Source organism: Jaculus jaculus, chromosome 12 (genome assembly GCF_020740685.1).
Source record: "Jaculus jaculus isolate mJacJac1 chromosome 12, mJacJac1.mat.Y.cur, whole genome shotgun sequence".
Lineage (NCBI taxonomy): Eukaryota > Metazoa > Chordata > Mammalia > Rodentia > Dipodidae > Jaculus > Jaculus jaculus.
The window spans coordinates 62,050,596-62,077,144 of NC_059113.1; the positions used below are offsets into that span (position 1 = coordinate 62,050,596).

At 44.5% G+C, this 26,549-nt stretch overlaps 2 protein-coding genes across 3 annotated transcripts in view; one reads left to right on the forward strand and one right to left on the reverse strand.

Moving 5' to 3' along the window:
• Znf668 (zinc finger protein 668) overlaps nucleotides 1-26,549 on the reverse strand; it is a 704,021-nt gene that overhangs the window by 138,439 nt on the left and 539,033 nt on the right. The gene's annotated exons all lie outside the window — the stretch shown is intronic.
• On the forward strand, nucleotides 6,738-23,255 carry Fus (FUS RNA binding protein). 2 transcript variants are annotated; one of them, XM_004671042.3, is made up of 15 exons: nucleotides 6,738-6,846; nucleotides 8,857-8,881; nucleotides 9,057-9,211; nucleotides 13,755-13,896; nucleotides 14,005-14,192; nucleotides 14,789-14,999; nucleotides 16,540-16,574; nucleotides 18,048-18,080; nucleotides 19,276-19,379; nucleotides 20,437-20,566; nucleotides 21,147-21,248; nucleotides 21,356-21,479; nucleotides 22,034-22,134; nucleotides 22,254-22,401; nucleotides 23,028-23,255. In XM_004671042.3, exons 1-15 carry the CDS (start codon nucleotides 6,834-6,836, stop codon nucleotides 23,065-23,067), a joined length of 1,551 nt encoding a protein of 516 aa, XP_004671099.1. In that variant the 5' UTR covers nucleotides 6,738-6,833; the 3' UTR covers nucleotides 23,068-23,255. The 2 variants fall into 2 exon arrangements, with proteins under 2 accessions (XP_004671099.1, XP_004671100.1); XM_004671043.2 differs by having other exon boundaries at nucleotides 6,795-6,846; nucleotides 13,758-13,896.

A 26,549-nucleotide genomic window follows, 5' to 3' on the forward strand; every position in this document is an offset into this window, starting at 1 on the left:
GGCTCATTGGCCTGGCTGGCCAATTATAAGGCTTGCAGTGTCCACTGTTGAATATCTTCACTGGTGATTTCTCTCTTTCCCATTGAGCTGCATGCAGAATGACTTCTTCCAGCTTTCTGTCAGCTATTTTTCACTTTTTATTTATTTATTTATTTTGGGTTTTTCAAGGTAGGGTCTCACTCTGGCCCAGGCTGACCTGGAATTCACTATGTAGTCTCAGGCTGGCCTCAAATTCATAGTGATCCTCCTACCTCGGCCTCCTTAGTGTTGTGATTAAAGGTGTGAGTAACCATGTCTAGCCTATTTTTGGCTTTTGAGGCAGGGTCTCATTCTAGCTAAGGCTGACCTGAAACTAAATCTGTAACCAAGACTGGACTCAAATTTATGGCAATCTTCCTACCTCAGCCTCCCAAGTGCTTGGATTAAAGGTGTGCCTGGCCAGTTAATAATTTTAAAGAGCCACATAACTATTGCCCATGGGATAAAATAAACTATGCCTCTCTCTCTGATTTTATACTATGCTATTTTTTAGTGGCTTTTTTTTCTCTCTTTTTTGGTGGTACTATGGAAAGTCTGAGGGCCCTGTGGATGCTAGGCAAGTGCTCTACCACTACACTACAACTTTCATCCCCCTTTTTACCTTATGTTATTTTTATTTATTTGACAGAGAAGGAAGGGGAGGGTGATGAGAAAGAGAGAGAGAGAATGGGCACACTAGGGCCTCCAGTCATTGCAAACGAACTCCAGACGCGTGCGCCCCCTTGTACATCTGGCTAACGTGGATCCTGGAGAATTGAGCCTTGAACCGGGGTCCTCAGGCTTCACAGGCAAGCGCTTAACCACTAAGCCATCTCTCCAGCCTGCCAACAAAATCATTTTTTAAAAAATATCTTTGTCAGACATTTCATCTAAAACAGTCTCACTAGGGGTCACTTCTGATGGCTTTATAATTTTTGGTGTGATTGTATTGTCTTGATTGTTTGTGTTTCTTTTATTATAGTTGTATTAGTCAGGGTTCTCTAGAGGAACAGAACTGCTAGAATAAATTATTTTAAAAGGGGAATTTATTGGATTAGTTTACGGTAGTCCAATAGCAGTTGCAGGCCAGAGAATCACAGAACCTGGTAGCTGCTCAGTATTCGTGTCCAGATGCCTCAGCCATCCCGACCCGGCACTGCAGATGGCGCTGGAAAAGCCTGGAGGCTTCCTGAGGAGCGGCTGAGTTTCAATCCATGTGGGTCTTTAGTTGATGCTGGTCTTCAGTCCGCTCTGGTCTTCAATCCACGCTGGAAGGCAGCAAGCAGCTCCAGCAGCCAAGTGGAAGGAAGGAAGTGGCTCTTTCAACCAGAGCTTTCTTATATGAAGTCCCCCTCTGAGAGGGGCCTCCCAATCTGGGTAAGGGCTCACTCTGGGGCTCACTTTGGGGGAAAGACTTCCTCCTTTAGTTGATCCTTCCTGGAAGCAACCTCCAAGACCCACCTGAAAGGGATTTCTGTGGATTACTAAACAGATCAATTGGACAACACCTTAACTATCACAGTAATGTAGAGATTTTTGCATCTTGAGTTAATTTGATGCTTGGGTTTTCTAATTATCTACAGTGTTCTTAGTCATGTAAATCCAACTTTATATACATTCAAGGCAGGAGTTTAAGGAGCCAAGTGTAGCTCTTGTACTCCAAGAAAACAAGAGAGCCGGGTGTGGTGGCACACGCCTTTAATCCTAGCACCTTGGAAGGCACAGGTATAAGGATTGCCATGAGTTTGAGGCCACCGTGATACTACACAGTGAATTCCATGTCGGCCTGAGCTACAGTCAGACCCTTCTCAAACAAACAAAGAAATAAAGAAAGAATGAAATAAACACATAAACAAACAGCAAAAGTAACCCTACGTGTTGAGTTTGTCCCCTGCTATTCAAGTATTCTAGCAGACAGGGTGGAGCAATTTACTGGTAAACTGTAAAGTTCAACTGAGCAATACAGATATTCGATCAAATTCAGCACAGAATATTTATGCAAGAGTGGGCATGGAAACAGATAACTGCATAAAGCCAAAGTCCCTAAGGGTGTGTACTGTTCTACGCCTGTAATCTTGTCAATTGGGAGGTTGATATTTCTGTTCTGAAATGGGTTCTGGTCAGTCTGGGTCTGAATCAGACCCTGTCCCAGTAATGACAGAAGCAAAAGACAAATCATATAAATCATGACACAGCCTTGAAAGATCTGGAAACAGTAAAAAGAGAAACTCTGGCTCCAAGTAAAAGCAGGGGGCTGAAGAGATGGCTGTGGTTAAGGCACTTGCCTAACGACCTATGTTTGATTTCTCCGTACCCATATAAAGCTTGATGCATACATGTAGAGTTTGGTTGCAGCAGCCTGATGCACTCATTCTTTCTCTCTGCTTATAAATAAATAAAATATTTTAAAAAAGAGAGCAGGGCTGGGTGTGGTGGCTCACACCTTTAATCCCCGCACTCAGGGGAGGCAGAGGTAAGAGGATTGCCGTGAGGGCACCCTGAGACTACATAGTGAATTCCAGGTCAGCAGCCTAGACTAGAGTAAGACCCTACCTTGAATAACAAAACAAAAAACAAAAACAAAACAAAAAAAAAAAACACAAAAAACAAACCAGCGTGTGTTAGTGGGAGACCCTATCTCAAAAAACCAAAAAATATTTAAAAAAATCTTTTTTTTCTTTGAGTCAAGGTCTTGCTCTGGTCCAGATTGATTGGTCTCAAACTCACAGTAATCCTCCTACCCCAGCCTCTTGAATGCTGGGATTACAAGTGTGCACTACCATGCCTGGCTCAAAAATGCCATGACTTTATGCTGCCTTTAGTTGCCTTTTTGCTTTGGAAGTTTGAACTCACAGCAATCCTACCTCTGCCTCCTAAGTGCTGGGATTAAAGGCATGTGCCACCACACCAGATTTAGTTGCTTTTTTTTTTTTTTTTTTTCGTTTTTTCAAGATAGGTTTGTGTTCTAGCCCAAGTTGATCTTGGATTCAGTATGTAGTCTCAGGCTGGCCATGAACTTGCAGTGATCCATCTACCGCTGCTTCTCAAGTGGAGGATTGCGGTGGGTTTGAGGCCACTCTGAGACTACATAGTAAATTCCAGGCCAGCCTGAGCTAGAGCGAAACAAACAAAAGTGTGTACCACTATGCCTGGCTTAATTGCTTTTTAGTTTGTTTGTTGTTCCAGGTGGTGTCTCACTCTAGCCCAGCCTGACCTGGAATTCACTGTGTAGTCTCAGGCTGGCCTCAAACTCACTGCAATCCTCCTACCTCTGCCTCTGCTGGGATTAAAGGTGTGCAGCACTGTAAGACCCCCAAAACGAGGACCCCACGCTCTGCCCGGATACGGCGACACCCCAAATCACTCACGAGAAGCGGTCTTGATGCAAACTGCAAGAGGATTTTATTCCAAGCGTGCTGGGGCCCACAGTCGTACACTGCGCAGGGGTAGAGGACTGCAGAGCGCCGAATGCAGGAACGGGACAGTTTTTACAGGGTTTCTAACAAAGCCTGTGCATTAGACCAATCATTTTTTTAATATCAGGAGCCCGCGGGGTGCGAGCCAGTCAGTTTGTGCCACTCCATAGTTTCTAAGCCAATTAGTTTAATTTGTTCAAGCCCCTCGTGGACCAATCAGTCTCCTATGACCTTGGTGGTCAGCATTTGCGCAGGTCCTTGGGTGGGGGTAGCAGAGTGTGGTATCAGTCTCCTATGACCTTGGTGGTCTGAGGCAGGCTGCTACGGCTTATGGTGCGGGCTACTAAGGCTTACAGTGTGGGCTATTAAGGCTTATGGTGCAGGCTATTTACAGAAACCAAATAAGTGCTTTACTTTATTACTCATTTCCCATCCTTGAGGGCTATCTCATGCCATTTTTACCTTGTTTTATATTAGGAGCAGGCTCTGATATAATGGGGAGAGGGATTCTTTACTTGCTTCCAACAGAGAGTAAAGCCTGTAGTTTGAGGTATGCAGGGGCCCGCTTAAGCTCCCTTTGGAGCGTGATAGTATTTCTGGGCTTCTCAATTCTTGGGCCTTTCAGCACCACGCCCGTCTGGGGTTTAATTGCTTTAAAAAAAATTTATTTATTTATTTGAGAGAGAGAGAGAGAGAGAGAGAGAGAGAGAGAGAGAGAGAGAAGGGGAGAGAATGAGAGAGAAAAAGTAGAACATGTGTCCTTAGGCTTTGCAGGTAAGTGCCTTAACAGCTAAGCCATGTTGTTCATTCTTATTTATTTGAGAGTGACAGAGAGAGGGGGAGGGGTGGGAAGGGGCGCGCCAGGGCCTCCAGCCACTGCATACGAACTCCAGACTCATGTGCCCCCTTGTGCATCTGGCTAACATGGGTCCCGGGGAACCGAGCCTCGAACTGGGGTTCTTAGGCTTCACAGGCAAGCGCTTAACAGCTAAGCCATCTCTCCAGCCCGCTGAATTTTTATTGTTTTCTTTTCTTTTTTTTCTAGGTAGGGTCTTACTCTGGCCCAGGTTGACCTGGAATTTACTATGGAGTCTCAGGGTGGCCTTGAATTCACGGCAATCCTCCTACCTCTGCCTCCCGAGTGCTGGGATTAAAAGCGTGCGCCACCACACCCGGCTCCCTAGCTCTGATTTTTAAAAAAATATTCTTATTTATTTGAGAGGAAGAAAGAAGCAGAGAGGAGAGAATGGCCTGCAGCCACTGCTAACGAACTCCAGATGCATGCGGCTCCTTGTGCATCTGCTTACATAGGTCCTGGAGAGTCGAACCGGGATTCTGTGGCTTTGCAGGCAAATGCCTTAACCACTAGGCCAACTCTCCAGGCCTGATTTTTTTTTTTTTTTTTTTTTTGTTTTTTCGAGGTAGGGACTCACTCTGGTCCGGGCTGACCTGGAATTAACTCTGTCATTTCAGGGTGGCCTTGAACTCATGGCAATCCTCATACCTCTGCCTCCCGAGTGCTGGATTAAAGGTGCGCCACCGCGCCCGGCTTTTTTTTTTTTTTTTTTAATGAGAGAAATGAATTGCTGCCCACTGCACTCAAACTCCAGATGCGTGCGCCACCTTGTGCACGTGCATGGACTTTCTCATGCATCACCTTGTGTGTCTGGTTTATTTAAATTTATTAGCAAAGGATTATTGCCAGGGCAGTTTGGCTTGTACTTAAAAAAGCTATAACGCTTAAAGTCATGCCACCACTCAGTTAACTAGATCTGTTTTGCTAAAAGCAACGGTGACCAGTTGTGCTCTGTATCCACCCTTTACTTGAAGACTGTTGTAACTGTCCTTCTGGGTGCTCATATTGGCTTCTTTTGGAAAAGCAGATTTGCCGAAAGTTCATTTGAATTTCACTTTTTGTTACTGCTCTCACAGAAAGTAGATAGCCTTTAACACTGTAAAGCCATCATATAACCAACAAAAGAAGAATTTTGCACTCTTATTGACCTGGATTTGAGATACCAGCCTTGTTATGATCATGCATCCTTACTTTGGGTATTTTCTTATTTCTAAAAATGTTGACTTCATTTAAAGGTGAAAGTGGGGGGAGTGAGGGCATTGCCATGAGATATTTCTTATAATCACGGAAGGTGTTAATAAAAATTGTTTTTGGAAAAATAAATAAATAAAAAAGAAATTTAAAAAATTTAAAAAAAAATGTTGACTTCACCAACCGCTGCAGACTGACTGAGGACTCTTGGTCCCCACAATGAATACCAATAATCCCAGTGAAGAAGACCATCAGCAGAATTGGTGTGTAGGAGAGAGGTGTCTAAGAGTACATTTTATAAAACTCAGTAAATATTAAAATTAACAATAAATATGTAAAAACTGTTGCCACCATTTTTTTTCTTTGGTGGTACTGGGGATAGAACTCAGGACCTTAACAAGCAAGGTACGGGTTTTATCACTAAGCTTTTATCCTCAGCTCTCATAAAATGGAGATACTCTTCCCTTCTTCACAACACTATGATGGGGAAAGTGGGCTGCCTGTCATCCAGGAATGTGGAGGCTGAGAACAGGAGGATCAGAAATTCGAGGTCAGCATGAGCTACACAAAAGCACTGTCGTCTCAAAAAACAACAACAAAAAAAGGTCCAAGCAATCAATTGTCAGCCCTTTTTGGGGCCCAAGACGGGGTTGAACTAGTGAGGGTTTGGCGGGAGACCAGTGCTGGTCTACACTCCGGCCCAAGGAAAAGCCCATCCATTCCTTCAGGTCAGGTCAGAATGCACACGCCCGTCCATCTCTAACCCTAACCCTCCAAGGGCAGTGACCTCAACGCTGCCAGGAAAACCCAGCCGAAGGGCGGTGGTGGGATGTCCGCCGTCCTAGCGTCCGGCGGGCGGGCGGGCGGCGGGAAGGAAGGAGGACCGAGCGCGCCCTCGCGCGGGAGTGAAAGTGGAAATCCCGGTTCCCACACCAGGACTTCGGACCTCACACTAATTCCGCATGGGAACACTCGGCCACCACGTCCCGCCCTCGGCGGGTACTTCGACTATACCATGTGTCTCCAAAGGGGTGAACGTGAGCCGACGCCTAGTCCTATAGAACGAATGAGGATTATTTATCAGAAGAATGACCATGTATTATAGGCCATCGTGTCTGTTAGTACTTATTTTTTTCTTGTTGTTAGCCTGGATTTTTATGTTCTTTGGAAATCTTAGTACTCAGGATCTTCCTCCCCCTTTCTTTTCCCAGGTGGTCCGTCCCGAGTGCTGACGTAGCGGGGAGGCGTCCATAAAGCGGGACGCAGGAGGCGGAGCTGTTCACTTCTCGCCGCGTCCGTGCCTGCTCGCTCCGAGTCTTCTTGCTGGGGGGCCTGCGCGCGCGTGCGCGGACATGGCTTCAAACGGTATGTAGAGACGCGCGGCGGCGAGGGCCTGCCGATCCGGTGCCTCTTTTTCTCGTCCTAGGAGCTTTGATCTTCCTTGGGTCTTTGGCTGGGGCCGGGTCGGGCTCTGGCGGGAAGCTGCGGGGAGGAAAGCCAGGGGCAGCGATGTCGCCATTTTGTTTCGTTCCCCTGACACCTTTGGCGCCGAGCCCGAGGTCCTTCTTTGACAGTGCATATACTTGTGAGTGTTGAGGGCGAAATTCGTGATCGTTAGAAGCGTGAGGGAGCGTGGAAACGCTCTGTCCCCTCCGCCCAGCCCCCTCCCAGCCCCACGCTCAGGCCCGCTTTGTCGCAGTGCTGCATCCGGGCACTCGGCGCGCGCACGCGCGCTGTAGGCCCCTCCCCCTCCCTGCGCGGATCCCCGGGCCCGCCTCGTGTTGCCTGGGCTTTTTGTCGCGAGACCCTCTGCGGAAGCTCGGTTAGCACTGCTCTGGTTTTTGCCTCCTCGCTCCCTATTCCCTCGGGAAGGGGCGGGATGTTGCTGTTCCCGCCTCTGTTTCCACGAGGCCGTGGGCGGAGGCTCTGGCTCGGGTTTGGGTGCAGCAGAATGGTTTCGGAGATGGGGCAGGAGGATTGACCTGGACACTTGTGCATTTACCACTTAAATTTTACTTTTGAAGGTAGAAATTCAAAGGAATGGCCCCCGGAGGCCACACCTTCTCGATGGCGTTTGGCTTTATGCGGGGGTAGTGCCTCCTCTTCCTGTTGTAAGCTGATCTTATCTTTCCCCAGTGCGACTTTAAAGTGTTGTGTTAAAGTGCGTTCTGAGCCGGTCGTGGTGGCGTATGCCTTTAATCCCAGCAATCAATTCGGAGGCAGAGGTAGTGGTAGGAGGATTGCCGTGAGTTCGAGGCCACCCTGAGACTACATAGTGAATTCCAGTCAGCCTGAGCTAGAGTGAGACCCTGCCTTAGGGAAAAAACATCAGCAGCAAATAAAAAAGAAAAAAAAAAAAACCAATTACTTGAAGCCCCAGATCTGGAGACTTGAATGGCAAGTTGAATATAACCTCCTGAGGCCAAAAGGATTCCTTGGCTTTATATTTAAAACTCCTCTTTGCTTTAAGCGCTCCACTGTTAGCTGCTGGCTGGATAATGGCTTTTAAAAAGAATGTTTTTATTTGACAGGGAAGGGGAGGGGGGGAGAGAACGAATGGGCACACCAGAGCCTCTAGTCTAGCCACTGCACACGACCTCCAGACCAATGCGCCCTCCTGTGCATCTGGGTCCTGGCAAATCGTACGTGGGTTCTTTAACTATGCAGGCAAACACCTTAACTATAAGCCATCCCACCAGCTTTACTTATTTGAGTGCGAGAGAGAACGGGTGTGCCAGGTCCACCAGCCACTGTAAACTCCAGATGCATGCGCCACCTTGTGCAACAGGCTTACATGGGGCCTGGATTATCAAACCTGGATCCTTAGGCTTTGTAGGCCTTGGCTGCTGAACCATCTCTCCAGCCTGGATAATGACTTTTTTAGGGATAGAGAGTTTGGTGCTGAAAAGTGTAATATTCTGAACACTGCTGCTGTTAGGTACCTCTGACTTAGAAAGGTACAGTACTCTTATACCTGGTAATAATGACTTTCCTATAGAGCGGGTGTGAAATGAAATGTGTAAGTCAGAGTGTGGTGTTGCAGGCCTGAGTCTTTGAGCTTTCCGGTCCCCCCCCCTTTTTTTTTGAGATGGACTTTACTAGTCCAAGACAGGGTCTTAGCCTAGGCTAAGTAGCTGAGGTTGACTTTGTACTTTTGAGACTCCTGAGAGCTAGCATTACTGCATGACACCACGACTATCAGTTCATGCGTGTCTTCTTGGCAACTGAGGTAATTCCTTGTCCCCGTTTTTTGCAGTGAAGTTTTGTTTCCTAGGTTTTATTTCATCTGAAGGCTCCCAGTATGAAAGTTGATGGACTTAGCTTTATTCCATTGAGTATCAACTACAGTTAATTCTTTGTATTTTCCTTTTTCAGACTATACTCAACAAGCAACCCAAAGGTAAGTGCTATTTCTGGGCTTCTCAGACTTTGTAGAGGGCAAGAGTGGTTGCTAAACTTTTAGTTTTCCGAGGTAGGGTCTTGCTGTAGCTCAGATCTTACCTGGAATTCACTGTTTTTTTTTAATATATGCTTTTGTTTTTTCTTTTTCTTATTGCCCTGTTTTCCTCTCCTAGCTATGGGGCCTATCCCACACAGCCTGGGCAGGGCTACTCTCAGCAGAGCAATCAGCCTTATGGACAGCAGAGTTACAGTGGTTATGGCCAGTCAGCAGATACTTCAGGATATGGCCAGAGCAGCTATGGTTCTTCTTATGGACAGACCCAGAACAGTAAGTCCCTATTAGTGAATCATGCTATTTCTACTTTCTCTTTCTAAATATATTTTGTTTATTTTATTTGAGGAGAGAATGAGAATGGATATGTCAGGGCCTCTAGCTGCTATAAATGAACTCCAGATGGATGCATGTACACCACCTTGTACCTCTGCTTTCATGTGGGTACTGGAGAATCGAACCTAGGTCCTTTAGCTTTTCAGTGCCAAGTTTTTCATCGTTTTATTCTCCCTTGCTTAATCTGTAAATTTTAATTCACTTTTTTCTAAGGTAGGCTCTCATTCTAGATCAGGCTGACCTGGAATTCACTATGTAGTGTCAGGGTGGCCTCGAACTCATGTCAATCCTTCTACCTCTGCCTCCCAAGTGCTGGGATTAAAGGGGTGTGCCACCATGCCCTGCTTACTCCCCCCCCCCCCCCACAGGTAGGGTTTCACTCTAGCTCAGGCTGACCTGGAATTCACTATGTAGTCTCAGGGTGGCCTCAAACTCATGGTAATCCTCCTACCTCTGCCTCCTGAGTGATGGGATTATAGACATGTACCACCACGCCCAGCTTTTTTTAAAAAAAAATTATTTATTTGAGAAAGAGGCAGAGAGGGGGCGTGCCAGGGCCTCCAGCCACTGCAAACGAACTCCAGACGCATGTGTCCCCTTTGTGCATCAGGTTTACATGAGTCTTGGAGAATCAAACCGGGATCCTTTGGCTTTGCATGCAAATGCCTTAACTGCTAAGCCATCTCTTCAGCCCTCTGCTTAGTCTTTAAATTCTTTGAAGTCATGGTTTCTCCCACCCCAGGGTCTCACAGTGATTCTCCTACCCCTGCCTTTTGAGTGCTGGAGTTAATGGTGTGTTCCACCACAGCTTTGTTTGACTTTACTTTTTATAGTGGACTTTTTCCTATTCTTCCACCCCCCCCCTTTTTTTTTTAAAGGTAGGGTCTCTATCCCAGGTTGACCTGGAATTCACTATGTAGTCTCAGGGGACCCTTGAACTGATGTTGCTCTTCCTACCTGTGCCTCCCAAGTGCTGGGATTAGAGGCATGCACCATCACACCTGGTTTAGAAATTTTGCTCTTTAAGGGAAAGGACATTCTGTTTATGAGTGACAGACAGTGAAAGGCAGAGAGAGAATGGGCGAGCCAGGGCCTCCAGCCACTGCAAAGGAACTCCAGATTCATGCACCATCTTGTGCATCTGGCTTATGTGGGTACTGGGAATCTCCTCAAACCGGGGTCCTTAGGCGGCCTTGAACTACGTCTGCCACCTGAGTTCTGGGATTAAACGCATGCACCGCCATGCCCAACCTGGCTTAGAAATTTCTAAAAAAAAAAAAAAATTAGGGTTGGGAAAATGATGCTTGCTTACAAGCCTGCCAGCCTTGGTTTGATTCTCCAGTATCCACATAAATCCAGGCACACAATGTATGTATCTGGAGTTTGTTTGAAGGGGCAAGTTGCCCTGGTGCACTTATTCTATCCTCTCTTCTCCTCTGCAAATAAATATAATATTAAAAATCCTGACTGAAATTTTTTTCCCTTTTGTTGACAGTTTCCATAATTATAGACAATAAACCATCATGGTAATTCCTTCCCTCCCCCGACTTGCCCTTTTGAAACTCCATTCTCCATCACATCCCCTCCCTCTCTTAATCAGTCTCTCTTATTTTGATGTCATGATCTTTTCCTCCTATTATGATGGTCTTGTGTAGGTAGCATCAGACACTGCAAGGTCATTTGTATCTGGAGGAGCACATTCTAAGGAGTCCCACTCTTCCTTTGGCTCTTAAATTTTTTCCGCCACCTCTTCCACAATGGACTCTCAGCCTTGGAAGGTGTGATAGAGATGTTGCATTGCCGAGCACTTCTCTGCCACTTCTCAGCACTCTGGTGCATTTTGAGTCATCCCAAGCTCATTGCAATCTGAAACTTCTCTAAATAAAAATGAGAGTAGCATTAATATATGGGTATGAACATTAAGAGAAGTGCTTACTGGGCAGTTTGGTGAGTATACTGTATTTGTCCAGACTCCAGCAGATGTTATGCCTCCTAGGGCTCATGACCACCCATTGCAGATTTTCAGTATCAGGGATGTATTCCCTCCCATGGAGTGGGCCAATTAGTGGTGGTTTTCCCCATGACAGACATGCCACTGTTGTACCCATTGACTCATTAAATTTAAGGCTTGGGCTGGAGAAATGGCTTAGTGGTTATGAGCTTGCCTGTGAAGCCTAAGGATCCTGGTTCTAGGCTCGATTCCCCAGGACCCACGTTAGCCAGATGCACAAGGGGTCACACGCATCTGGAGTTCATTTGCAGTGGCTGGTGGCCCTGGTGTGCCCATTCTCTCTCTCTCTCTCTGCCTCTTTCTCTGTTGCTCTCAAATAAATAAATCAAAATGAACAAAAAATTAAAAAAAATAAATTTAAGGCTTGGAGTGTTCTGTGTTGAGTATCTCCACTGGTGATTTCTCTCCCACTGAACTGCATGCAGTGTAGCTTTTTTTTTTTTAAATTTTTTGGCTCATTTATATTTATTTATTTGAGAGCAACAGGGAGAGAATGGGCACACCAGCTCAGTTCCAGCAGGATTTCTCAGTGACATTGCAGTCGCAATTATATGGAGTCTTCCCATCTATTCTTGGTGGGAAACCAAGAGCCTCAGCTATATCCTATGTTTTGGGGGCATCAGGGACATCCTTGGCCAAAAACTCGCTGGAAGGTATCCCATCCCTGGCACTGAATTTTCTAGTAAGTCTTATGGGTTCTGGGTGGGTCACTGTCCAAAAAAAAGGTTTCCATTTTACTCAGTCATACTCATAGATTTTCATTAACGTTCCCTACACCTTTCCTTTACTTAGTACTAACTCTTGCTTAAATATTTATTTGAGCCAGAAGTGGTGGAATATGCCTTGAATTGCAGCACTCAGGAGGTGGATCAGTAGGATCTCTGTGTTAGAAGCCAGCCTGAGACTATGTGGTGAATTTGGTCAGCCTGGGCTAGATTGAGGCCCTACCTTAAAGAAATATTTGAGAGGAAGACCGAGGCATATAGAATAGGCATGCCAGGACCTCAGATCACTACAAACAAACTGCAGATGAATGTACCACTTTGTGCATCTTCCTTTATGTGGGTGCTGGGGAAATTGAACCTGGGGCATTGGGCTTTGCAAGCATCTTTATTTTTATTTTTGTAAAATTTATTTATTTTAAAGGCATGCACCACCATGCTTGACTTCTACCAGCAACTATCTTTAATTGCTAAACATCTCTTCAGTCTCCAGGTCGTGTTTTCTTTTTCTTTTTCTTTTTTTGTTTCTGTTTTTTTGAGGTATAGGCTCTCCCTGTAGCCCAGGCTGATCTGGCACTCTAGTCCCAGGCTGGTCTTGTACTCACAGTGATACTCCAACCTCTGCCTCCTAGCTGCTCAGATTAAAGGCGTTTGCTACCATGACTGCCTACCAGTTTTTTATTTTGCTATGTGAGTAGGGCATGCATGTTTGTGTGCAGACAGGCACTTGTGAACTGTCTTCCTCTTGGAGGAAGATTCTCATGTATCCCCCTCCAGGTTGGTATCAAATACCATCAAGCAGAGGATGAACTTGAAGTTGTGATCCTCCAGAAAGAAAAGGTTCTCTAACCAAAAGTGAGAGTAGCATTAATATATGGATATGAACATTAAGAGAAGTGCTTACTGGGCTGTTTGATGAGCATAGTATATGCATTTAACTAGACAGCAGCAGACATTATATCCCCTAGGGCTCATGACTATCCCCGTTGTAGGATTTTAGTATCAGGGATGTATTCCTTCCCATGGAGCAGGCCTCCAGTCAAATTAGAGGGTGGTTGGTTTCTCTCATCACAGATGTGCCACTTTTTCGCCTATTTCCTCATTTGGCCTGACTGGCCAAATATCAGGCTTGCAGTGTACACTTGCTGGATATTTTCACTGATGATTTCTCTCCCATTGAACTGCTTGCAGCATGGCTTTTTCCAGCTTTCTGTCAGCTGGTTTTTTGGGGTAAGGTTTCACTCTAGCTAAAGTTGACCTGGAATTCACTATGGAGTCTCAGTAGCCTCAAATTTAGGGCAATCCCCCTACCTCTGCCTCCCAAGTGCTGGGATTAAATGTGTGCATCACTGTGCCCAGCTGGCGGCTGCTTCTTCTTTTTTTTTTTTTAAGTTTATTTGCAGGGGGAGAGAGACAGATAGACTGGGCATGTCAGGGGCCTCTAGCCACTGCAAATGAACTCCAGATGCATGCATCACTTTACATCTGGCTTTTTGTGGGTACTGGGGAATCAAACCCGGGTCGTTAGGCTTTGGCAGGCAAACACTTTAACCACTGAGCCATCTCTGCAGCCCATCTTTTGGCTTTTATGTGACATTTGAGATCTGAACTTTTTGTCCACTGGGCCATCTTCCCTTGCCCTAAGGCCCAAACTTGTACTTCTAAGCTGATATGAGTGAACATCGAGAAATGTTTTCTTCATTCCCTACTGTTTGTCTTAAAACATTGGTGATTCTTGATTTCTCTGTAGCAGGTTATGGCACTCAGTCAGCCCCCCAGGGATATGGTTCCACTGGTGGATATGGCAGTAGCCAGAGTTCCCAATCTTATGGGCAGCAGTCCTCATACCCTGGCTATGGCCAGCAGCCAGCTCCTAGCAGCACCTCAGGAAGGTAAGGTGTTAGGGGTGAAATAACTGTTCTAAAGAGATTGGATGGACTAACAGTGAAAGTGCCTGGACATTTAGGGTTTTGATTATGAATTTCTTTTTCTCTCCTTAGTTATGGTGGCAGTTCTCAGAGCAGCAGCTATGGGCAGCCTCAGAGTGGGGGCTATGGCCAACAGTCTGGGTATGGCGGACAGCAACAAAGCTATGGACAGCAGCAAAGTTCCTATAACCCCCCCCAGGGCTATGGACAGCAGAACCAGTACAACAGTAGCAGTGGAGGTGGTGGAGGGGGTGGTGGAGGTAAGAAAGTCTCTTCAGCTTATATCCTGTAAGGTTTTGCCTTCTATTTGGCCAATATCCTAAAATGGTGGCTTTATTTGCTAGATCTCTTCCTGTATTCTTTTTATTTTCTGACATTTTTGAGCCTTTTATAGCCCACCCTCCCCGTCCTTTATTGCTGAGAATTGAACCTAGCAATTTGTGTATGCTAAGCATGATAAATTTTTTGTTTGGTTTCTTGAGGTAGTGTCTTGCTGTAGCCCAGGCTGGCTTTGAATTCACTGTGTAGTTTCAGGGTAGCATTGAATTCAAGGTGATCCTCGTACCTCTCCGCCTCCCAAGTGCTAGGATTAAAGGCATGCACCATGACAACTGGCCATTACTAAGCATTTTTTTTTTTAAAAAAAAAAAACATTCTTGGGCTGGGCATTGTGGTGCATGCCTTTAATTCCAGCACATAGGAAGCAGAGAGAGGTAGGAGGATCATCGTGAGTTTGAGGCCACCCTGAGACTACATAGTGAATGCCAGGTCAGCCTGGGTCAGAGTGAGGCCCTAACCTTGAAAAAACCCCCAAAACAATTCAAAACAAAAAATCCCATTCTTGCTTTCTTTACAGGCAACTATGGTCAAGATCAGTCCTCCATGAGTGGTGGCAGTGGTGGTTATGGCAATCAAGACCAGAGTGGTGGCAGCAGTGGTGGCTACGGGGGAGGACAACAGGACCGTGGGGGTCGTGGCAGGGGCGGTGGAGGTGGTTACAACCGCAGCAGTGGTGGCTATGAACCCAGAGGTCGTGGAGGTGGTCGTGGAGGCAGAGGCGGCATGGGGTAGGTGTCTCGTGTGCCAGGGAGTACTTCTGGGTAGCGTGGAGGGTTGCATGGATCTCCCAAGTCAGTCCCTAGTGCATGGTTTATATTGTTGTTCTTTGGGTTTATGTAAGGGCTTCAGTTTGTGGGCAGTGACTGTTTCTTTGTACATCCCCGTTACATTTTTTGTGAGAACTTGGAAGCCTAACCATCTACACCTTGAGTAGAGATTTGAGTATTGATGCTTCTGTTTCTAATGGAGTCATTGATAATTATAGGCAAGAAACATGGACATAATGACATCTCTGCAGGGGAAACTGATGATCCCACTTCTGGGATAAATGTTAGGGAAATTTGTGTATTTATATGTGTCCTCAAGGGAGTTGGTAATGATTAACCTGACTTTAGCTTCTAGGCTGTATTCTGTAGTCATTTGAATCCACGAGTTTGATTTGCACTAATTTGACTGACTGATGTGTGTGACTTGATTATGGAGTCCTCTGACTGAACGGTGCACTCTGATTGTATGGTGCAGACCTTTGGGGCAAAGACAATTGACAGTGGTTTCCACATATTTGTTCCACTGTCTGCCTTTCCTTGGTTAGTTAAAAACATAGCTTGACCAACTGGATCTTTCTTTCTCATTGAAGTAAAACCTTAGATTTGATGTTAAAGCATTGTCAAATCTGTTGATATACAAAATTTAAAGGACACTACTCTTGTCTCCCTTGAAAAGGGGAGGAATGTAGTTGATGCTCCTTTTCTTTGGAGAAAGGTTTTTAAGAATTTGTGCATGGTAAGTATGGAAGTGGGTGGGGGCAGTCTCAAGAAAACACAAAAATAAGGTAAACTGTGTGTGTGTGTTTAATGCAAAACTTGAAAAAGAAAAACAACTGTTATGTGACTGTTAACTTGCTCTGCATTTTATGTGCCACAGGTATGAAAGGTGACATTGCAAAATACTCGGCTCTTCTCACAGTGTAGAAGGGGTGACCCCAGGGGGTATAGGGTGATCAAAACCAGCTCAATAGTTAGGATAGGGCTTAGCTAAGTTTGTCTTGCTTTAAGGGGAAATTGCCTTTGGTTATGACTTTTTATGGAATGGGGTTGGGTCTGCTTGCTGCTTTCAAAGCAAAAACCACAAAAAATGTGTTCAGGGCTACCCCAGCTTGGTGTGAATTGTCTTCTGGGTAAATTGGGGGTAGAGGTACTGGGTTGTCCACACCTTGCAACAAGAGGAAAAAAACATCTACGTCGGAAGAACAACCAAGGAAAAATGGGTCATTTTTTTTCCAGAGGATATAGATAATACAACTTTTAAAGCAAATTCTTAATTGTGTCTGAGAAATTGCACACGTGTGTGTGATATACTCAAAGGTCAGACCAAGGGGTGGTCAGGTAGGGATGTATTTTAGTAGACACTTGTATCTTTCCCAAAACACCTACCCATGTTTGGGGATTGTTAAAACAAAACAAAAAACCAACAAAAAAACAAAAACAAAAACACCCTTTCGTAGCCGTTGGAAGCTTCATGTCCTTTCTTCTAACTTGTCTTCTCCAGCGGAAGTGACCGAGGTGGCTTCAATAAATTTGGTGGTAAGTGAACAGAGTTTCCAAAATTCCCAACTCTCAGCAATGCTTTGTCTGATTGTTCATTTGCAGATGTCTTAGCGTGTTAGCTTTAAGTGTCAAAGGTTTTGGAAGTGTTCTGAAGTGTCCATAACCACCTCCAGAAGGGGATGGGGTGGGTAGTATACCAACTACTGTCAGAAGTGTGCTAACCTGGGGGTACCCAGGGTTAAGCTTCATAGTCATCTGCTACCAAATTGGTTTGACTCAGGTGAATAGAAGTATCTACTTTGACCGGTGTTGCCTTGCTTGGCACTTAGTGACCACCATCATTAGCCAATTGGAGAAGAGTGTGTTGGAATATGTGGTTCCAACTTGGCTTTAGGATCCTTTTGATAAAGTGTGTCCAAGGCTAGTGTGAATGTGTGTGTGTGTATGTGTGTGTTTGTGTTAACAACCTCCAAGTATTTTCATTCTGGGAAAGGGATATGAAATGCCTTTCCCTGAGGATGATGAAGACGGTATATATTAAGTATTGAGTGTTGTCAATGCAATTCTACATACGTACTCAGATGGGCAAATAGAAACTAGATCTGGGAAGGAAGGTGTGGACTACTTCAAAAAAGATTGGGAGCATGTGTGGCTCATGGGAAATAACCAGGTCTTATACAGCATAAACTGAATTCATGGAAAAATTAGAATTTGAGAAGTCTCCCAGTAAGCTGGAACTTTTCTGGTTTGGTTAACAAAAAGGTTTCTTGATTTGTTCAACATTTAAAGCCAAAGGCTTGGGTTCATGACTTAGGTGTCATTGTGTACAGATATAATATTTATATATGATGAATTTAGTTAAACATTGGTTAAAGATGTCTCTGGAAAAAAAAATAGAGGCTGCATTATGGAAATTAAGATTTCTGGTCTGTTCCCTGGGACATGCTTTAAAAAAATATAATAGCTATTATGTGTCTTATTTTCATGTGGCTTTGGGGAAACTTAACATGGTTTTAAGAATGGTTTCTAAAGATGACATTAAAAATTGTTACACAAGGGTTAAGTGTCTTTGGTATTAAAAGTTTGGAGAAACTGGATGAATGCACATCACATTGCTGGTGGTGAGCCCATGTCTCTCTGGTGAGAGAAGAGGGACAATCTATACAGTAGGCTGGTTGACTTAAATGGGTATTATTACAGATCCCCTCCAATCTGTGCTGAGGACATTTCCCAGCCTGTACTGGGGGAGACAGTCTTCTGAACTGGAGTTTTTCCTTTGGGGACTCAAAATAACAGATCTTAAGGCTTGTTTCTTCCCTTTACCTGTGTAGGCTGTTCTCTTCTGGGCAGGTCCCAGGATAGGGTTTGGAGTAAGGCTGGGAACACTTTAATCTGGTATATTGTAAGAATTTGAATTCAGTATTAATTTGTTTGTTTGTCCTTTCCTGTTGGCTAACAGCTCCTTTTCCTTGTTTTTGTTTTTTGTTCTTTTTTTTTTATGTCATTAAGGCCCTCGGGATCAAGGATCACGTCATGATTCTGGTGAGTCCACTGTTGGCAAAATCGAGTCTAGACTTTATCTAGCTGTTTGTTGAAACTAAAAAGTAACTGAAAGAGAGCAAAGGTAGAAAAGGGAAGGGAGATTAATATACATAGTCATCAGTGGCAACAAGTATGTATCAGAAGTACTTGATAAATAACTGGGTTCCTCTCCACCAATTTAGATCTGAGAATTTGCATTTCCCAGGGATGCTACTGCATCTGTAGATAACTTTGCTCATTTACAGCAGTGCTGTAAGTTTGCCACCTTGTGCATCTGGCTTACATGGGTCCCGGGGAATCGAACCCAGGTACTTTGGCTTTGCAGGTTAGCGCGTTAATTGCTAAGCCATCTTCTCAGCCCGGTGCTCTTTTTTTGTATGTGTGCTTGTATGAACACATCCAAATTGTTGAACAAATTCCAGTAGACAGAAGACCTGATTATGTCTTATATAAAGGGAAGCATTTAATGTTACGACTGTATTTGTACTTACATACTTTTAATTCCAGTTTTTTAAAACTTTTTTTATTTGAGAGAAATGGCGGGATGGGGGACAGTGGGCACGCTAGGGCCTCCAGTCACTGCAAATGAACCCCAGAAGCATGTGCCAATTTGTCCATCTGGTGTGTGTTGGTAATAGAGAATTGAACCTGGGTCCTTAGGTTTCACAGGCTAGTGCCTTAACTAAGCCATTTCTCTAGCCCAGTATATACCCCCCCCAAAGGTAGTGTCTCACTATAGCCCAGGGAGACCTTGAACTCACTGTAGTTCCAGGCTGGCCTTGAACTCAGCAATCTTCATAACTCTGCCTCCCAAGGGGTGGGATTAAAGGTGTTTGCCATCACACCTGGCTATGGGTACCCTGTGTCTTGGGTGAAAGTTAACAAAACCAAGTGCTGGTGGTCTTAAGGAACTAACGCCTGAGCATTTGGTTTTCTGTATTAGTAAGAAAGGATAGTTGTAAGGCTAAATATAAAGTACGTGGCAGTAAATGAAGACACAGGTACTAAAAATTTTGTGGGGGAGGTTGTCTAGCCAAAATATTTAACTGTATGGCTTACCCTGAATCTCCTGAAAATGTCCCTTGTAAACTTTAATATCAAGTACTCGAAGTTAGATAATTGAGTCAGTTTGGTATGTATCTTTTTCAAACTTTGTTTTTCCTTCTAACCCTTTCCTCTTGTGTTAAATAAACAGAACAGGATAATTCAGACAACAACACCATCTTTGTGCAAGGCCTGGGAGAGAATGTTACAATTGAATCCGTAGCTGATTACTTCAAGCAGATTGGAATTATTAAGGTACTTGTGGTATAGACGATTTACTTTAAAATACATGGGACATAGAAAGAAGTCACCAGGAAGAGGGGAGCTGAGAGTTGGGAATGGTAAACCTCAGTATTGTACAGAGTGCACAGGTAAATTGTGAACCAATCTCAAACCAAATATTTTTTGGGGGAAAATGCATCTGTGCTGAACTTGTCTAGATTCATTTTTCTTAAAATTATTTATATATATATATATATATATATATATATATATAAAATTTCAGAGAGGGAAAGAGGTAGAGAGAGAGAAAGGAAGAGAATGGCACGCCAGGGCCTCCGGCCAGTGCAAATGAACGCCAGATACAAGTGGGCCCCCCCCATGCATCTGACATACTTAGGTCCTGGAGAACTGAACTGGGATCCTTTGGCTTTGCAGACAAACGCCTAAACCGCTAAGCCTTATTGCCCCTTTTTTTCCTGAGGTAGTAGTGTCTATATCCTAGGCTGACTTGGAAACTTGGAATTCACCATGTACTCAGGGTGGCTTGGTATCATGGTGATCCTACTACCTATGCCTCCCGAGTGCTGAGGTTAAACCTTAGACTCATCTTTTTTATTAAAAAAATTTATTTATTTTAAGAGATGGGGGAGAGTCATGCCAAGGCCTCCAGCTGCTGTAAACGAACTCCAGATGTGTGTGCCCCCTTGTGTGTCTGGCTTACATGGGTCCTGGGGAATTGAACCTGGGTTCTTTGGCTTTGTAGCCAAGGGCCTTAACCACCAAGCTATTTTTTCCAACCCCTTAGACTCTTTGTTTTTTCGAGGCAGGGTCTCACTCTAGTTCAGGCTGACCTGGAATTCACTATGTAGTCTCAGGGTGGTCTCAAAGAATTTACATCAAATATTACAAGCAGTTTGCAAAACTTTCCTCTCATTGGAGGTTGAACCCCCTGTGCCCTTGTGATTGTTGGGAAAACTCTTTACTATTGCAATATACACCTCTAGCCTTTTGGGATTACTTAGAGTGTATACAGGAGGTTTTATGTAGGTAATGTGCAAATATTAAATCAACTTCATTTTGCTTTATTCAGACAAATAAGAAAACTGGACAGCCCATGATTAATTTGTACACAGACAGGGAAACTGGCAAGCTTAAGGGAGAGGCAACAGTTTCATTTGATGACCCACCTTCTGCTAAAGCAGCTATTGACTGGTTTGATGGTAAGTCTAAAAAAGCTGGTGGAGGGGATAAGGGTAACTTGCAGGCTCCATTTTGTGAGATTCTTTTGAATCTTCTAGGTTTTGTTATATATGTAATTTCTGTATAATCTTCTGCATATATTCTTTTTCAGGAAGAAAGTCCTATTATAGCAAATGATTTTTGTGTCTACAGTTCCTTGAGTCAAAATTTTTTTTTTTTGCAGTGGGGGGAGGTTGAAGGTAGGGTCTCACTCTAGCTTTGGCTGACCTGGAATTTACTATGTAGTCTCAGGGTGGCCTCAAACTCCTCACTCCTACCTCTGCTTCCCAAGTGTTGGGGTTAAAGGCATGTACCACCATGTCCGTCTATGTTAAATGTGTATGGGTGTCAAACCTTAGGTCTCACAAATCTTAGGCTTTCTACTACTGAGCAACATCTCAGGCTCAAAAAATCTTTATTTATATAGTGTTTTTGAGGTAAGAACTCATTGGTGCATGCTTACCTAGAACTCACTAGCTCCAGTCCTGCCTTCCGAGTGTTGGGATTAAAGGGATTCACTGCCACACCTATCAAAAATCTTTTAATACTTCATTTTTCCAGGTAAAGAATTTTCTGGGAATCCTATCAAGGTCTCATTTGCTACTCGCCGAGCAGATTTTAACCGAGGTGGTGGAAATGGTCGTGGAGGCCGAGGGCGCGGAGGTGAGCTACTTACTTATATCTGCTGATAAAAAGGTGATTGGACTAAGATGGAAAGGGTAGGCTAACCAAATTATGGGAAATAAGATACATATTTGTATTTGTCTTAGGACCCATGGGCCGTGGAGGTTATGGAGGAGGTGGCAGTGGTGGCGGTGGTCGAGGAGGATTTCCCAGTGGAGGTGGTGGTGGTGGAGGACAGCAACGAGCTGGGGACTGGAAGTGTCCTAATCCGTGAGTGAAACTTTTTTTATAACTGTGCCTTTTGATTATAGAGTAGACCTAATATGGTTGTTTTCTAAGTTAATGAATATCAAAGCCACACTGTTGATGGAATATTGAGTTCATAGTTTTCTTAGGTAAGGTTGGTTTTTATGTAGTCCTCTCCTGGGGTGTGCTGTCTAAGACACCCATTGAGTGTCTGGAACCTTGGATAGTGCAGAGCCAACCCTGTGTGTTTGAATAAGCACTATGATGCTGAGATAGTAGGTCTGCAGCAGACACACCAAGTAATATGTGTAGCAATGAATTCATGTTGTGGACATGATGGAGTGGGGACTACTGTGAAATTTAAAACCAATGAGTTTTTTCTAGTTTCTTTTTGTAAACTGGTTGAACTGTGGGAAACAAGCCATGGAAAGGGAGGGAGGAGGACTATTGTAGTGGGGAGAGGTAATGGATAGCTTCAGTAATCATTAGTTGTTCCTGAGAAGTAAGCCTTTGAAGTCTGTTGTGAATCCTAGGTCTTAACTACTTGTTCCATCAAACTAATTGTCTTCTTTCCTTAGTACATGTGAGAACATGAATTTCTCTTGGAGAAATGAATGCAACCAGTGTAAGGCCCCTAAACCAGATGGCCCAGGAGGGGGACCAGGAGGCTCTCATATGGGTAAGAAAAGAGGCAGACATGGTATTAAGGACCAATAAAAAACCTTTGTTTTCAGTTTATGAGATTAGGAGGTAGGTAGATACGTGGATAAAGATATAATCATATTTCTTTTGTTTTAGGCGGCAACTATGGAGATGACCGACGTGGTGGCAGAGGAGGCTACGATCGAGGCGGCTACCGGGGCCGTGGCGGGGACCGTGGGGGCTTCAGAGGGGGCCGGGGTGGTGGGGACAGAGGTGGCTTTGGCCCTGGCAAGATGGATTCTAGGTGAGTAAGTCCCTAATTGAAACAAAATAGAGAAATTGGACACAAGTCATCAAAGTTATTATTTATTTTTGGTTTTTCGAGGTATGGTCTTACTATATAGCTCAGGCTGATGTGGAATTCATAATGTAGTCTCAGGGCGTCCTCCAACTCAGGGTGATCCTCCTACCTCTGCCTCCTGAGTGCTGGGATTATAAAGACATGTGCCACTATGCCTGGCATAAAAGGTTTTTTAAAAAATACTTAGAGTGAGAGAGAATGAATGAATAAGCATGCACACACAGGGCCTCTAGCCATGCTGAACTCTGGATGCATGAACCACCTTGTGCATCTGACCAACTTAAGTTGGTCCTTGGGCGTCAAACCTGGGTTCTTTGGCTTTATAGGCAAGTGCCTCAACCACTAAGTTATTTCTTCAGCCCCTCATGAAAGGTTTTTATTGAGAATGTGGTTCCTTTTGGAAAAGACTTGATTGTAACTTTGAGTAAGGAGGGAAGAAAGAAAATTAGGAGGGACTAGTCTTTTTTTTAGTTTTGTTTGGTAGGAGGAGCAAATAGGATATTTTGGGGTTGTGAGTGGATGTGCTGGAGACAGGAATTCTAATCAATACTTTTGTTTTCCTCATGCAGGGGTGAGCACAGACAGGATCGCAGGGAGAGGCCATATTAGCCTGGCTCCTGAAGTTCTGAGCAGCTTTTCCTCTTCCCAGTGTTACCCTTGTTATTTTGTAACCTTCCAACTCTTGTTCACCCATGGATTTTTTTTGTGTGTGTGTGTGTGTGCGCGCGTGCGTGTTGGACTACCGCAATTGTAACCATACCTCTGGGTCTCATTAAAAACCATCATTTTAGTTAAAATTTTGTTTCTTCCCCACTCTTCACTTTGTGAAGGATGTGTGTGTACATCAGGAATGGATGGAATATCCGGAAGTGGAGTAACCTGTTTTTGCCCAGCAGGGACTAGAAAAAAGTGATCTATTATTACAGAAGGGAAAGAAGGACATGTATTCTTGAGTAGGTTGCTGGGCAGAAGGTGAGTGACATTTGTTTTCAAGGAAAAGAGTGTAGGTGCCTTCAGAGGCACAGTGATTAAATACTGCCTGAATCCAGAGGTCTTGAGTGTATTGTTATTCTGAGGGTTTTTTTTTTTTTTTTGTTGCTGTTGAAGAAAAAAAGAAAAAAAGAAAAGGCCTGGAGGGATAGCTCTACACAGTTAAGGCATTTGCCTGCAAAGCCAAAGGACCCACGTTCGATTCCCATGGTAGACAGGGGAACGTACACGTCTGGAGCTCATTTGCAGTGACTGGAGGCTCTGGTGTGCCCATTCTCTCTCTCCCTCTTCCTCTGTCAAATAAATCAAAATATTTTTTAAAAATTAAAAAGATGAAGATTGGGTACACTAGGATCTCCTGTCATTGCAAACAAATTCTAGGCACATGTAGCTGGATTTACGTGGGTACTAATCATACCTTGGCTGGCACGCTTTGCAGGCAAGAGCTTTTAACCTCTGAGTCATTTCTTCAGCCTTCCCCTACCTTTTTTTCTTTGAGGTGGTGTTTTTCTTGTCTGCATGCTTCAGTTTCCTGTGTGTTAGGATTACAGGTATGAGCCACTAACCTGGTTGGAATCTAAGATATCATGCATTATTCCCTCTTACGGTTCTGAGATTTCTTGCTATGTATTCCAGGCTACTTTGTTTTTGTTTTTAGTGGTAGGTCTCACTCTACTTCAGCCTGACCTGGAATTTGCTATGTAGTCTCAGGGTGGCCTCAAACTCATGGCGATCCTCCTACTTCTGCCTCCCGAGTGCTGGGATTAAAGGTGTGCACTACCACACCTGGCTTCCAGGATACTTTTAACTTGTAGCATATATGGCACATGTGCTTCAGTCTCCTGAGGGCTGGGGTTATGTACAGGTCTGCCATCATGCCTGGTAAAGGATGTCTTTTCAAGGAGATGGTAAGGAAAGGTAGGGTCATTGAGTTAAAACAGTGCCCTCAAAATTCTGCATCTGTAATGTTTAGTAAATGTTCTTGCCAATCATTTGTTGAATATTCATTCAGAATATAGAACTGAAAATTAGCCAGTCATACTGCTTTATGTTGTTACCAGCACTGAGGGGTTGATGGATTGAGTTGAAGCCCAGCCTGGGCTGTATAGTGAAAAACCCTGTCTCAGAATAAACCAAAAAAAGCAAAAGAAACCCAAACCAGACATAGTGGCAAATGTCTTTAGTCCATAAATTCAGCTTGGGACTACAGAGTGCGTTCTAGACCAACCCTACCTAGAAAACAGCAGCAAAAAAAGTTGTTGGGCGGGATTGGGGAGATGGCTTAGTGGTTAAGCGATTGTCTGTGAAGCCTAAGAGATGACTTAAGATGGCTTAAGGTCCTTGGCTGGAAAGCCGAAAGACCCAGGTTTGATTCTCCAGGACCCATGTAAGCCAGAAGCACAAGGTGGCACATGCATCTGGAGTTCGTTTGCAGTGGCTAGAGGCCCTAGCACACCCATTCTCTATCTGCCTCTTTGTCACTCTCAAGTAAATAATAAAAATAAACAAAAAAATTAAAAGATTTATAAATTAAAAAAATGTTGGGCATGATGGAGGAAGATCAGGAGTTAAGGTCATCTCAGCCTGTAGTCTCAGGCTGATCTCAGTGATCCTTCTACCTCACCTTCCAAGTGCTGGGATTAAAGGCTTGTGTCAGTCACCATGCCCAGCCCCACAGTCTTGATTATATTTTTGATCCATAGTCCCACTGGAAGGGTCTTGCAAACCTGGTACTGTGCAGCCCAGGCTGGCCTTGAGCTTGCATGAATTGTGCTTTTAACTTCTCAAGTGCTGATAGGACATCCATGCACTACTAAGCACAAAGTAGGATTGGGTCATGGCACTTGGTAACAGGCAATTACCATAAGCATAGCTTGCCTTGCAAATGTGCAGAGACACAACCTAGGAAGCACTTTCTTAAAAGTTTTTATTGTACTAGGGATCATAATTGGTCTTGTACATGAGCACCCAAGAACATGTATGAAAGGTAAAAATTGGGCTGACATAGCTATGAAGGGCTGGGAAGCAGTTAAATGCGATTGCTTGGAAAAGCTCAGTAAATAAGTATGCAAACCTAAAACCAGTAGTCCTGGCTCAGCCTCCTCCTGAGTGCAGTTACAGAGGTGGGCCATCTTGCCTGTGTTTAACCAAACCTTCCTCTAAAAATTTGGGAGAAAGAGCACTGCAAACAGACTTGAATGTGCCACTATGTGCATCTGGCTTATGTGGGTACTGGGGAATTAAATCCTGGGTCCTCAATAGCTAAGCCATATTTCTAGCCCCCCCCCCCCCTTTTTTTGAGGTGGGGTCTATCTCTAGCCCAAGTTGACCTGAAATACACTATGTAGTTTCAGACTGGTCTTGAACTCACAGCAATTCTCCTACCTTTGCCTCCTGAGTGCTGGGATTAAAGGTGTGCACCACCATGACTGGCCTTTTCCTTCCTCCCCTCCCCTCCCCTCCCCTCCCCTCCCCTCCCCTCCCCTCCCCTCCCCTCCCCTCTCCCCCCCTCCCCTCCCCTCCCCTCTTCCCTTTCCCTTTTTATTTTTCTTTCTTGTCTTAAATGCAAGTTGTATAAGACCTCAAGCATGGGAAGGTCTGTGTCCCTCCCAAGCCTCTAACTTATCAGTGCCTGGTTTTGGTACTGTAGTATTTAAAAGGCTGCCTTGCCCCCCCTTTTTTTTTTTGGTTTCTGAAGTTTCTGAAGTTCTGGTCTTGAGCGCAGCTATGTAGATGACCTTGAATTTCTGCTCCTCCATTTCTCAAGTTCTTGGGTTATAGGCATTACAAGCACATACCACTATGTATGGATACTTTTTAAAATTTTACTCAATTTATTAGAGGCAGAGAGAGGGTGGGCATGCTAGGGCCTCTAGTTGCTGCAAACGAACTCCAGATGCATGTGTCACCTTGTGCATCTGGCTTACGTGGGTCCTGGAGAATTGGACCTGGGTCATTTGCAAGCAGGGAGAATGAGCGCATCAGGGCATTTTTGCCACTGCTATTAAACTCCAGATGCATGCACCACTTTTTCACCATGGGTGCTGGGGATCTAAACCCCAGGCTGAGGCTTTGCAAGCAAGCACCTGTAACGCTGAGTC